This window comes from Stegostoma tigrinum, chromosome 11 (assembly GCF_030684315.1).
Source record: "Stegostoma tigrinum isolate sSteTig4 chromosome 11, sSteTig4.hap1, whole genome shotgun sequence".
NCBI classification, from domain to species: Eukaryota; Metazoa; Chordata; class Chondrichthyes; order Orectolobiformes; family Stegostomatidae; genus Stegostoma; species Stegostoma tigrinum.
In genome coordinates, this window is record NC_081364.1 from 20,899,592 (window position 1) to 20,914,481 (window position 14,890).

Here is a 14,890-nt window from a genome sequence, read left to right on the forward strand (position 1 = left end):
GATATCTTGATGTGATGCAGTCTAAAGGCAATTACAGATAGTGAGGAACACCGAGATGGAGTGATTTGAAAACAAGGATGGAAGGTGCAGAGCCAGATTGTCTGAGAAGATGCTCCCAACAGTATCAGGACATTATACATATGTCTATCGTGTGCCTGTGCACATATAAAATTATATGAATCTTCTAAGTCAATGTGCCATGGGAGAAAGAATTTCCAACTGATCATAGAATCATGCAGTACTTAAAAGATCCTTCTGCCCATCAAGTCTGTACTGTCTAAGCTACATAAATCTACACTAGAACCAGCTTCCAGCACTAGGTGTTGAATATTACAGTAATTTACAAATTTACTGCTCTTTTCCAAACACTATTTAATCTTAAGCCATAAGTAAAAATGCTTAAACTTCTGAACAAAACATTTTTTGAAAGATACTATTTTACCAGTGGGAAAAATAACACAATGCTTTATCCTACCTTGAAATGTTTGAAGGTGACTTGGCGGAGCTCATACCATTTTGCAAAGGTTGAAAGAGTTCTGAAAAGTAGGAGGAGGCTGTTTTTTTCTTCTGCTCTAGAAAGATATCAGACAACACTAAATCAATTTTGAACAGAAGTTGGCTCCATGCTAATATCCATTGCCCATTTAACAAGTTGCTGGAATGTAAGTTCTGATTTCACACACATTTTAAACTCTGCAGAATCGGAAGTTGTGGTGCAGTTATTGTTATCAAAACAGCTTGCATACAGAAAAAATCCTTACATGCTTCAGAAAATCAATTCAAAATCAAAAAAGCAGTAAAGCAGCCAAATGAACAAGGAACAAAGGATTGTACGGCACAACATCAAGCCCTTCGGCCAACCAAAACTGCACCAACTCACTAAAGTAAAACTTTCTGTCTTTATGCGAGACGTATCCTTCTATTCCCTACCTATTCATGTCTGTCATGAAGCCTCTTAACATTGCAATTGTATCCACCTCCACTACCTCCCTTGGTAGCACATTCACAGCACTTAGCACCCTATGCATAAAAGCCCTGCCCATTACACCTCCTATAAACTTACTCAGAGATAGTACGAACTGCTGATACTGGAGTCAGAGATAACACAATGTGGAGCTGGAGGATCACAGCAGGCCAGGCAGCAGAGCAGCAGGAAAGTTGACATTTTGGGTCAGGACCTTCCTATTTATTTCAGACAGCTTTCCCTGCGACCACAGGAAGTGCTACACCTGCCCCGACACCTCCCCCCTCACTCCCATCCAAGAAACCAAAAAAAACTTACTCATCAGACAGAGGTTCACCTGCACATCTGCCAATGTGGGGTCTTTACCAGTTTCAAACTCTCCCCACCCCCAGCCTCATCCTTTGACCAACCCTCCCTGTCTCCTTGAATTGCCACAACCTGTCCATCTTCTCCCACCTATCCACTCCTCCTACCTCACTGACCAATCCTCACCACTGCCTATCAGCACACTCATATATCACCAACCCACCTACCTTCCCCAGCCCCATCCCACCTGTCTCTCTTTATTTCAGAGCTCTCTTGCCCCTCCCACATTTTTGAAGAAGGGTGCTGATCCAAAATATCAACTTTCCTGCTCCCCTGATGCGGCCTGGTCTGCTGTACTCCTCCTGCTCCACATTGTGTTATTACCTTTAAACTCACCTTGTTTCACCTTAAACCTACATCTCCTTGCAATTGACATTTCTACACAGGGAAAAAGACTTCAACTATCTGTCCTATCCATATTTCTGATAATTTTGTAAATGTCTATCAGGTCATCCCTCATCCTTTGATGTTCAAATGAAAACAAACCAAGTTTGTCCAATCTCTCCTCACAGATAATACTCCCCAAACCAGGCAACATCCTGATAAATCATTTCTCTACCATACCCAAAGCCTCCAATCCATCTGGTAGTGTGGTGACCAGATCTGTACACAAAATTTCAAATATGGCCTGACTAAAGTTCTATGCAAGATAATAAAATGTGAGGCTGGATGAACACAGCAGGCCAAGCAGCATCTCAGGAGCACAAAAGCTGACGTTTCGGGCCTAGACCCTTCATCAGAGAGGGGGATGGGGAGAGGGAACTGGAATAAATAGGGAGAGAGGGGGAGGCGGACCGAACATGGAGAGAAAAGAAGATAGGTGGAGAGAGTATAGGTGGGGAGGTAGAGAGGGGATAGGTCAGTCCAGGGAAGACGGACAGGTCAAGGAGGTGGGATGAGGTTAGTAGGTAGATGGGGGTGCGGCTTGGGGTGGGAGGAAGGGATGGGTAAGAGGAAGAACAGGTTAGGGAGGCAGAGACAGGTTGGACTGGTTTTGGGATGCAGTGGGTGGAGGGGACGAGCTGGGCCGGTTGTGTGGTGCAGTGGGGGGAGGGGACGAACTGGGCTGGTTTAGGGATGCGGTGGGGGAAGGGGAGATTTTGAAACTGGTGAAGTCCACATTGATACCATTAGGCTGCAGGGTTCCCAGGCGGAATATGAGTTGCTGTTCTTGCAACCTTCGGGTGGCATCATTGTGGCACTGCAGGAGGCCCATGATGGACATGTCATCTAAAGAATGGGAGGGGGAGTGGAATTGGTTTGCGACTGGGAGATGCAGTTGTTTGTTGCGGACTGAGCGGAGGTGTTCTGCAAAGCGGTCCCCAAGCCTCCGCTTGGTTTCCCCAATGTAGAGGATGCCACACCGGGTACAGTGGATGCAGTATACCACATTGGCAGATGTGCAGGTGAACCTCTGCTTAATGTGGAATGTCATCTTGGGGCCTGGGATAGCGGTGAGGGAGGTGGTGTGGGGGCAAGTGTAGCATCTTTTCTCTCCATCTTCGGTCCGCCTCCCCCTCTCTCCCTATTTATTCCAGAACCCTCACCCCATCCCCCTCTCTGATGAAGGGTCTAGGCCCGAAACGTCAGCTTTTGTGCTCCTGAGATGCTGCTTGGCCTGCTGTGTTCATCCAGCCTCACATTTTATTATCTTGGTTTCTCCAGCATCTGCAGTTCCCATTATCTCTAAAGTTCTATGCAATTTGCCAATTTCTATACCCTATGGCCTTACTGATGAAGGCAACCATGCCATATGCTTTCTTGATCACCTTATCCACTTACGTTGCCAGTTTCAGGGAACTGTGAAGTTAGAAGCCGAGATCCCTTTATATATTGATGATACTTAGGGTTTACTGCATACTTCTTTCCTGCATCAGATCTCACAAGATGCATTACCTCACATTTGTCCAGATTAAGTTCAATGCGCCATTTCTCTGCCCATGTCTCCAACCTGTTTCCAGAGCAACCCACTACCCCCCCACCACACACTATCCCAAAAACCCTGCATTTCCCATGGCTAATCTGCATAACCTACACATCCCTGGACTTTGATCTAACATAGCACACATCCTGTGCAATGTAATTTGAATGCTTCTATCTAAGTCCGTTTGATATGTACATCCTTGCTTACAATGATCTGCCTGTGTCACTTGTAAACAAAATTTTTCACTGTGCTTTGGTACATGTGAAAAATAAATCAAACACTGAATAATTTAGTGTGGTCAATCCGCCTGACCTGCACATGTTTGGACTGTGGAAGGAAACCAGAACACCCGGAGAAACCCATGCAAACATGGGGAGACTGTGCAAACTCCAGAGTCACCCAAGGGTGAAACTGAATCATCTCTGAGTCTGAGAGGCAGCAATGCTAAAAGCTGAGCCAATGTGCCGCAAGCATTCATTTATGAGCATTATGAATTTATTAAATTCATTAACAAAAAATATAGAATCAAATTTATACAATTTCACTGTTTTTTTACAATACAGAAAAGAAAACTACTTAGCAACAGAGTAGCCGTAAAAATAATCCTTTTCCTCGCCTTCAGAAGCAAACAACCCATCCCAATCTGCCTTTTGAAGAACATTACTGTATCGATCATCAATCCATACTTACATCACCATTCTGTTCTGAAGGATGGTCACTGGACCCAAAACATTAATTGTGATTTCTCTCCACAGATGCTGCCAGACATGCTGAGTTTTTCCAGCAATTTCTGTTTTTGCTTCTGGTTTCCAGCATCCACAGTTCTTTGAGTTGTTCGTTTTACATCATTGTCATTCAATTAAATGTTAATTGCATCAATATTCTCAGTGACAGATAGTACTTCCGAAAACAGAGCTCAATTCAGGTGAGCAATGGATTCCTCTCTACCCCACCCAGAGATTTTCCGAATGTACACAGCACCAGACAAGCCAAATAAGGCAGAACAAGCATAAGCCACTTTGGTAAAGCAAACAAGGGCAGGACTTACACAGTTAATGGTAGGGTTCTGGGTAGTGTTGTTGAACAGAGACACCTAGGAATTCAGGTACACAGTTCTTTGAAGGCTGTGTCACAGACAGGCAATGACATCTGTGGTCAAGAATCTAATTAAACTCATGAACAGCACAAGTTTCACCATGATTGTAGACAGTGGGTTCAAGCAAAAGATGCTAGAATAGATGTCTAAACATCAAACCAACCCATAGCAATCACCTTTGTAATAATACCCTGAGGAAATTAGTATATCAACTTTTGGAATCAGGTCCTAAACTTCAGATTTTCAATATCCAACGCACAAGAAATATACAAGGCATCATATTGTCACATGGATGATGTTATAATTCACGACAAAAGAGCGTGCTGAGTCTTGAAAGCATGACAAAAGCTGGAAAACACTTGATGAAAAAATGAGAATTTTCAAAAGCCATAACAAAATTTTTGGTCCATAATGCCCAAATAACTGCAATCACAGTGGAAACACAGAACGTGAAAAACAGCCTTAGAATTAGAGGGGTAAATTTAAAACGGAAATGGCGAGGCATTTCTTCAGCCAGAGAGTGGTGGGCCTGTGGAATTCATTGCCACGGAGTGCAGTGGAGGCCAGGACGTTAAATGTCTTCAAGGCAGAGATCGATAAATTCTTGATCTCTCAAGGAATCAAGGGCTATGGGGAAGAGTGCAGGGAAGTGGAGTTGAAATGCCCATCAGCCATCATTAAATGGCAGAGTGGACTCAATGAGCCGAATGGCCTTACTTTCACTCCTATATCTTATGGTCTTGTGGAAACTCACCAGAGAATTTCCACTCTCTACTATCACAGGTATCTCATAGGTTAAGGGTATAGTGAAACACGCTGGGAAAATTTCTAATCCAGTTTGCCCAAGAATAGAAACTTCTAAGATAACCTTTGAAATAAGACCAGGCATAGTGTTGGACTTAAAAAAATCACTCGAGCAAAACAACACTGATTATCTTCAGAGGATCTACACAACGATCCCAATCTGTTGACTATTCTAACAGAGAGACATCTGAGTGCAATATTATTCCAGGTTCAGCTTGCTGGGATATGAATATCTGTCTGTTAGACATCAGGGGTTCTAGCTGAAATCAAATTAATTTTCCTTTATTTATGAGATATGGGCATTACCAGAAAAGTGAGCATGTGTTGCATATTCCTAATTTTCCCTTGAACAGAATGACCAGTCTGCAACTTCAGAGGGCAGTGTTGAGTCAAATACATTGCTGTGGATCTGGAATCGCATGTCGGCCAGATTGGGTGAGGATGGCAGATTTTCTTCTCTGAAAAGGCATTAGTGAACCAAATGGGTTCTTACAACACTCAATGACTGTTTAACGGTCACCATTAATGAGACTAGCTTTGAATTCTAGAATTATCAACTGAATTTAAATTCCACTAGCTGTCATGGTGGGATTTAAACCCTTCCCCAGATCATTCAGCTGGGTTTCTGAGTCATTAGCCCAGTGTCATTTTCACCAAGTTACCATCTTTCCTAAAATATTGAATCATACAGAAATAAGCATTGAAAGCAACTTGGCTGTGCAAGAAATTTTCTGGCTACTTGTTAGCAGATAATACCACTTAAGACTGAAACTGACTACAAACAGTTGGTAACTTTACTGACTTTGGAAGAAATTGTAAGGACACCAGCCCAGATCCAAAGATTTCTAATACAGGTGATGTGGCATGATAATACAACTGAATATGTGCGAGGAAAATGTTTGACAACCTTTCTTTCTTTATTCATTCACGGGATGAGGGCATGCTGGCTAGGCAGCATTTATTGCCCATCCCTAATTGCCCTGAGAGGAGTTAAGAGTCAACCACATTGCTGTGGGTCTGGAGTCACATGCAGGCCAGACCAGGTAAAGGCAGCCATTTCCTTCCCTAAGAGACATTAGTAAACCAGATGGGTTTTTCCGACAATCATCAATAGATTTACAGTCATCGTTAGATTCTTAATTCCGCACATTTATTGAATTCAAATTTCACCATCTGCTGTGGCGGGATTCAAATCCTGGTCCCCAGAACGTTATCTGGGTCTCTGGCTTAACAATCCAGTGCTTACACTCCTAGGCCATCGCTTCCCCACTGACACTCTATCATGATATCCGCTAGCCACCCAAGATTAAAAAATAAAAATTACCTTCAGGCAATCGTAGCTTTCAAGGCCTTAACCTATCAATATTTGCCAGAAACAATGATAAAATAATTATAATTTTGAGAGAAGCAACTGCATGATGAAAAATAGGTGCACCTTTGCATGTACTACTTTGATAGCTTGTTAGAGAATGACACCAGAAACCCTGCAACAGATCTTTGACCAATATTGTCTTATCAGCTCCATTGGTGTCCTCTTTGTCAATTACAAGCTCTCCATGTGGGCATGCTCCAGAAGCTTCACCACCGACATCTTCGTATGTACAAGTGTTCATCCAGGGGCAGCAATCCATGTGGTGGTCAAGTATCTCAGGCTATCTTGAAGGCATATTTTCCAACAACTCCACCTGTGCCATTTACAGAGAGAAGGAGGATGGACCCTTATACCCTCCTCCGTTCAAACCAGGCCATGGAAACACTTTGGTATTGACCTAGTTGAATTTAGGGAAACAGTCTTTCTCATCTGCATATATTATTTCTCAGTGGATAAGGTGACAAATCTACTATTGGGTTTTCTATATCATCCACTGTAAGATTATGTTCATTGGTCAACAATGGGATATTGGGATTCCTAATATTGCATGACAAGAGCAACGGAAGCAACAACCTTGTGAATAGGGCCTCGTCACCATGTAACCATGGTATCGAGTTAAGGCGTATCAAAACTATTCGACAGGATGACTGCCACCCTCAGCAAATCATCCCTCATTGTGTATCACAAACTCATGGAAGGATTTCATCAGTTAGGTGTTTAGTTCAGTTATAACACAGAAACAAATGTATTTGTGTAACACATGTATTTTCTATGTTATGTTTAAGTTTGGTAAATGGTCCATTCGTGATTCTACCAACTGAATATCAACATTTTACCTTGACAACCTTGTAAATGTTCGAGATTGGTATCCATTTATGTTACATACACTGTACGGATTTTTAATTACCATCCACTGTGTAAGCCTCTACATTAAGTTGATACTGCTTTGTTCAAAGTTATTAATATCTTTGCAATTCTTTTTAAAAGTAGAATAGTCATTCCAAACACAACAGCCATAACATTATTTAGCAGGAGGGTTTCCTAAAAGCACCGTCATTTAAAAATGATCAGATTGGCCAACAGCATAAACAGCTACATTAAGAGAAGAGTCTGATTTAATTCAGAATGCACATCAAATAAGCAAAACAATGAGCTAATTCTGGAAGAATGGAAATCAGTTGGTGACCAGGCACTGCATGCGCCTCACTTAGTCAATCAGAATCAAATTACATATTATAGATAATAAAGTGTGAAGGTGGATGAACACAGCAGGCCAAGCAGCATCAGATTCTCCAGCAACTGCAGTTCCCATTGTCACTGATCAAATTATATATTGCCTGGACCAGAATTCAGGGATACCATCTACCTGGCTCTGCTGTGATTTAGGAAGGGTTAATGAGGCCAATGCTTCAAAGCTACAATGTACAGAAAGAAGACAGATCAATTTCAGAAGAAACAGCGTAACAGCCAACCGAGAATAGGTATCCCCCTGTGAATCAGCTGAGTTCAATGCTTTGTTCACTGTCACTTCTTTTGTACTTGTTTTGATAACTTAATGAATATGTATATTTTGTCTACACACACCAGTGTCTGGAACAGTTCTGTATTTAGACAGACCCTGAACTTTACAGTTAATTTTAAACTGAAGTTCAGAATCCTTCAGAATCACTTTTGACCCTGAAAGGATGCCCGATCTACCCCAGATTACATTGGAAGGTCTCAAAAATTGATGCAACAAGTGAAACAAGCAGCATCAGTCTGCTACTGTGCAGTAAACATTTTCATTGATTTATTTTGCAACTTCATTTTCTAACAAGAGTCACATAGCAGGCTTTCCTCTGCATATTTATTCTCAAGCATATTCCTAAATGTATAGTTTCCCCTAATCTCTCACATTCTTCTCAGGTACCCTGAATTTTGCAGACAATGCACACTTACAATCATTTGCAATCTCAGTGATTTTGAGATTGAATTGATTGTAGATTTACCTTCCTTCAAGACACTGTATTGCCATATCAGAATGCAAGCTTGTTGAGATTGCAGCACATCGGTGAGGAGCTAGCCTCGACATCAGATGTTGTCAGAATACCATAAGACAAAGGAACAGAATTAGGCCATTTAGCACATCAAATCTGCTTTGCCATTCAATCATGATTGATTTGTTTCTCAACCCTATTTTCCTGTCTTCTCCATGTAACTCTTGATCATCATACTAATCAAGTTCCTATTGCTCTCTTTCTTAAATACACTCAATCACGTGGTCTCAACAGCCTTCTGTACCACCCTCTGTCTGAAGAAATTCCTCCTCATCTCAGTTCTAAAGGGTCATCCCTTCAGTGAGGCTGTGCCCTTGGGTGCTGTTCTCTCCTACAAGTAGATACATGCGCATTCTACTCAGGTCTCAGTATTCTCTATGCTTTAATCAGATCCTTCCCCTCATCCTTCTAACCCCATGGAGTACAGAGCAAAAGACCTCAAAAAACTCCAAATACTACAAATCCTTCATCCCCAGGATCATTCTTGGACTTCAACTATAGGAATGTTACAAAAGCATTGCGCAGACTATGGAAATGGTTTCAAAGAATGGTTCCAAGATGAGAAGCTTCAGTTATGAGGATAGGTTGAAAAAGCTGTGACTGTCCACCTTAGAGAGAAGGCAGCTCAGAGTGAGCTGGATAAAGTGTACAGGGAGAAGCTATTCCTGCTCGTAAAAAGTCATAGATTTAAAGTGATCTGCAAAGGGAGCAAGGGTGAAGTGAGCTGATCTTTTTCAAAGAATGAGTAGTTAGGGTATGGAATGTACTGCCTGGCAGTGTGTTGGCAGGTTCAAATGGGGCATTCAATAAGGCATTGGATAATTATTTGTTTTTTAAAAAAAGTGCAAAGACTTGGGGTAGAAGCAAGAGATTAGAAATAGGTAATGATGCTTGTTAAACAAGTCAGTGCTAGCACAATGTGCCAAATGGCTTCCTTCTTCATACTAACACATCTTTGGTTTTGTAGCAAGTAGCCAAATAAATGAAGATTTGATCCACAAACAGTAGAATGGGCTGACTGGCAATAATCTGTATTAATTTCCTGAGCTACTGTTTTTTCTCCCCTCAAGTATTTGAGCTGATGGTCAATGAACATATGAAATTCAAAAGTTATCTTGGGAAATTTTCACAGACATGGCAAAAGGCATGGCTAAAATATTAAATGAGTACTGCGCAACTTTCTTCACAAAAGACATTGTTGATATGAATACCACACGAAAAGAGATTAGTGAACATTTTAACAGGATAGCAGTAAATAGGAGGATAATTTTAAACATTAGCTGTAACAAAACTTGGTTTTCACCCAAAATGTAAACCAAGAAGCAAGCCAAGGGTAAGCTTGGGTCTATTGGTGTTTTTGATTTTTACAAATAACCAAGACCCGAGCTGAAGAGTAGCCTACAAATTTTCTGGATGGAATGAAACTGGGCAAAGTGTCCAATCAGGGGGAGGATAGCTCTGAACTTTAGTGTTTTAGATGGTGAAATGGGAGAAGCACAGCAGTTGAAGTTCAAAATGCAGGAATGGAAAGTGATAGACTTTGGGAAGATCAAATGGAAGGTCAGCTCATGATTAATGGGATGGCACAGAGGCTCAATGGTTAGCCCTGTTGCCTCACAGTGCCAGGGATTCAGTTTTGATTTCAACTTTGGGCGATTGCATTGAGTTTGCATGTTCTCCCTGTGTCTGCGTGGTTTCCTCAGTTACCTCCCAGAGTCCAAAGATGTGCTGGTTATGTGGATTAGCCATGCTAAATTGTTGATAGTGTTGAAGGATGTGCAGACTAAGTGGACGAGCCATTGTAAATGCAGGATTACAGGGATATAGTTGGGGAGTGGGTCTGGGTGAGATGCTCTTTGAAAGACTGGTGTGGACTTGATGAGCTGCATGGCTGCTTCCATACTGTAATGATTCTATAATTAATGGCAGAATCCAAATAAATGGGATGTGATGAGATCTTGTAGCTCAAATAACGAACTCCCTAAAAGGTGGAATGATAAGTTCATAAAGTGTTTGTAAATGTGTCGTTTTGTTGGATCTATAAATAAAGGCATGAAAAATAAGGAGAGATGATGTAAAACGTGGAGGTTACATCTGTGTTAAGACAGTCTGGACTACCAAATTCTATTCATCCAGATTGGTCCTTCTTCGATGGGCAGAGCAGGATTTGTAGAGAAAAATCCCATGTGAAACTTAATTATGTGGCTGCGAAAATCATATTTGAATGAAACATTATGTTTTGAAGAAATATTATACTCTTAGGAAAGTTTTAAAAATCACAAACATACTGACACCTAAATCTTGGCTAAGATTTACCAATGAACCACATGTAATTTTCCTTCACAGTTTTGCCAACATTAAGTCCTCATTCAGCTTAACATTTTCCAGATGGCCCTAAATGTTACCATGTTACATAAGTGTTTGGCACACTATAAATGCAAAGTAACTTTTTTCAGACACAACAGTAATCTGTATACAACACTTTCCACATTCTCCTGTGGCTTTGATTGCAAAAAAATTATGAAAGAAAGGAGTTCCAAGGGTAACATTGTTGAAATAGAATTCATCTCTTCCATACTGCAAACCACAAAAATATTTTACATGTGGACAGGTTTTTACCACAACATTCAGCCACCACTACATAGAAACAACTGTTTTCCTTCCTCAGAACAAAACTGCAGTCATGAAATAAGTGATTAGCAACTGTCATAACTAAAATACAGATGTTTACAAGACTTGTTGTTAGTGTTGGACTTTTCTTTCATCAAATCTGTATAAACCTCGATTATAAATTGCCCATCCATAACCTTAGTTATATGTTGTGAAAGAAATGTATGCTTTCACTTTGAAAAATAATTTGTATTTAAATGGCAACTTCAATGAAGAAAATGTCTTTAAAGTTCATTATGGAAGTCTGATTTAACTAAAATGAATTGCAAACTTTCGTAAATATTTGGAAAGGGTGAAAGGAAAGGGCTTTCAGGGAGGTTTTGATAGGGGCAAAGAAGGGGATGATTTGAAGAACAGAACTTCAGTGTCTGGAGACAATATGATTCCAGTGCAGAACCTACAAAATCCCAGAACATAGCATTCTCGAAAGACAATGACGATGACCTCCAAGACAAGTGGAATTCTGTCTCATCACAGCTATTGCAACCATATTCTGGTCCTTATAAAGCACAGAGGTGGCTTTCCAGAGGAAAGCATTTTGTAATCTAGTTACAGGACTCGTGGTAGCCCTCAACAAGCATTCTCTGCCTCAAGCCAACACCCTCTTGGGCAACAAAGTTAACTTGCCACATTTCTGAACAATGGACTGTCACATGTCTCACGACATGCACTGACATTCATCAATGTTTTCCTGAGCAGCACGTCATGAACAAAGTTGCATGAATTTGCAGATGAAATTGCTCTGACAATGTCACCTCCAACGTCACCTTGAATGGAGACCTAAACATCAAGGAGAAATACATCCAGAAATCACATGTTCAAGCCAAAGACCCTCAAAACAACAATTCATCAGAAAAAAACAAATAGAGGCAATGGCAAGGAGAAAAGCATGAATGGCCCTAGCAGAAGAAAGGGAGAAAGGAGTGTTTTTGAACTTCAGAGGCTAAAACTGGAAACTCAAAGTTGACTTAAAATGGCAGAGGTAGAGGTGAAAGGTATTAGTAGTGATGAGGACAGTGACAGAGAGCAATCACATCATAGCCAAAGGCCTAGCGGGGATCTGCTTAAGTATTTCCAAAGGATGGAGAAAAGAATGGAGAAGTGGTTTTTTTACCAATTCATTTGAGAAAGTGGTTAAAAAAATTAAATGCCCGGTGACCATGTGGATATTGTTGATCTAAACAAAGTTGGTAGGTAGCGCAAGTGAGGTATTTGCATAACTATCTGAACAGGTATTTAGGGACAATGAGAAGGTTAAAAACAGCCATCTTGAGTGTACATGAGCTAGTACCAGAAGTCGACAGACAATATTTTATAAAGGAAATCTGGTTAAAAATATATTGAGTTTGAAAGGATCAAACACAGTAACTTTGAGAGGTGGATAAGGGCACTAAAAATGGATCAGACATCTGATGTAATAAAATGTGAGGCTGGATGAACACAGCAGGCCAAGCAGCATCTCAGGAGCACAAAAACTGATGTTTCAGGTCTAGACCCTTCATCAGAGAGGGGGATGGGGTGAGGGTTCTGGAACAAATAGGGAGAGAGGGGGAGGCGGACCGAAGATGGAGAGAAAAGAAGATAGGTGGAGAGAGTATAGGTGGGGAGGTAGGGAGGGGATAGGTCAGTCCAGGGAAGATGGACAGGTCAAGGAGGTGGGATGAGGTTAGTAGGTAGATGGGGGTGCGGCTTGGGGTGGGAAGAAGGGATGGGTGAGAGGAAGAACTGGTTAGGGAGGCAGAGACAGGTTGGACTGGTTTTGGGATGCAGTGGGTGGAGGGGAAGAGCTGGGCTGGTTGTGTGGTGCAGTGGGGGGAGGGGACGAACTGGGCTGGTTTAGGGATGCAGTTGGGGAAGGGGAGATTTTGAAACTGGTGAAGTCCACATTGATACTATTGGGCTGCAGGGTTCCCAGGCGGAATATGAGTTGCTGTTCCTGCAACCTACGGGTGGCATCATTGTGGCACTGCAGGAGGCCCATGATGGACATGTCATCTAAAGAATGGGAGGGGGAGTGGAAATGGTTTGCGACTGGGAGATGCAGTTGTTTGTTGCGAACTGAGCGGAGGTGTTCTGCAAAGCGGTCTCCAAGCCTCCACATTTTATTATCTTGGATTCTCCAGCATCTGCAGTTCCCATTATCTCAGACATCTTATGCTCTTGTAATGATTATTTGAAGGAATAAGAACTCGTGGAAGAGCAGAGAGTTAAAACTGCAAGATTAACAGTGGAAATGACAGATGATTATGAGTTGATTCATAAATCAAAGTTTAGCTTGCACCATCAATTTCAATCTGTAAGTGATAGAAACTGGGGGAGCAGAGAAATCCTCAGGTGGTAGGGGAAAAGGAGATTTCATTGAAGATCGTAAAGACAATTTACCACAGGGTAGAAAGGAAACCCATGAGTGGGAAAACAGAAGTCAAAAAACCTTACTGGGAAAGCAGGATAAGCCACTGAGTTTGGTTGAAGTGGTAAAGCACAGTGGAAGCTAAAAAACTGCAAACAAAATGTACAACCATGTCAGGGTTGATTGAGAAAAATGTGCCAGATCTCTTAATAAATTTACTCACGTATGCCAGGAGAAGTACGTCAAGAAATTAAGATTTTGAGAGATACCCCACACCAAGTCAATCCTTGATGGCGAGAAGTGAAGAGATGTGAGACTCAGAAAGAGTATTGCTAGAAAAGGTGGTAATTCGTGGAATTTCTAGTGAGAAGAGCAGTGTTCCATTATATGAAGTGAGGTTTGAGAATCCGATAAAAAGTGGTGAAGTGGTGGCAGGATTTTTAGAGAAAGTTTTGCTCTCGAGATACAGTTTGTCCTCAGGAATGACAGAGCTGGATCACAAGTGGTAACTGTGTCGATTGTGGTTTAAAAGCCAGTGGAAAACCAGGCAACCGAGGTCTTTTAGGAAGTATATCCTAGGATTCTTCTTGACCGTGTGGTAACAAGTCACAATGCCACGGGTTGAAGCAGGAGGAAAAATCAGGTAGTAAAGAGAAGGAAGTTGAAGTTCAATGACTAGAAAGTACGTTTGCTTAAACGGTCTAGAAAAGGTAAGAACAGGTGGAGGACAAACTCGATATTTTTAGTTCAGAGAAATTAGCTGAAAGAGGAAAAACTGAAGCAGATGTATTAAAAATCACAAATGGAAGAAGGATACAGATTGTTATTATCTTAAAAATGAAGTCATGATGGGGAAATGGAGAACATCACATACTCAGGCAGATGAGAAATGGGCTGAAGTTCATCAAGTTGTATTATTGGTAGGTTATAGAAAGGAAATGTCATAGGTAGCACATGAATTACCAGTAGGAAATCATTTGCAAGTAAGGAAAACTCAAGGCAAAATGCAAAATGATTTTTATTGGACTGGAATGAAGAAGGGTCTGGTTGAATCTTGCCAGACATGTCAAACATCGCAGGTAATTGGAAAACCTCAGGCAGTGGTAAAACCAGCATTCTTAATATCCATTCTCTCACTTGAGGAGCCTTTTACAAGAGTCTTAATTGATTGTGTAGGAGCCCTACCTAAACAAAAAGTGGGAATCAGTATTTGTTGACCACAATGGATGTGTCTACTTGATTCCCAGAGGCCATTCCATTATGCATGTCACAGCGAAAAGGGATGCAGAAGAGATATTGAATTTTTAA

At 41.3% G+C, this 14,890-nt stretch overlaps 1 protein-coding gene across 1 annotated transcript in view; it reads right to left on the reverse strand.

The window, feature by feature from the left end:
* cenpp (centromere protein P) overlaps positions 1-14,890 on the reverse strand; it is a 307,375-nt gene that overhangs the window by 251,727 nt on the left and 40,758 nt on the right. The window contains exon 6 of the mRNA XM_048547325.2: positions 476-572. Within this exon, the coding sequence (XP_048403282.1) occupies positions 476-572 (97 nt within the window). The remainder of the gene's footprint in view (positions 1-475; positions 573-14,890) is intronic.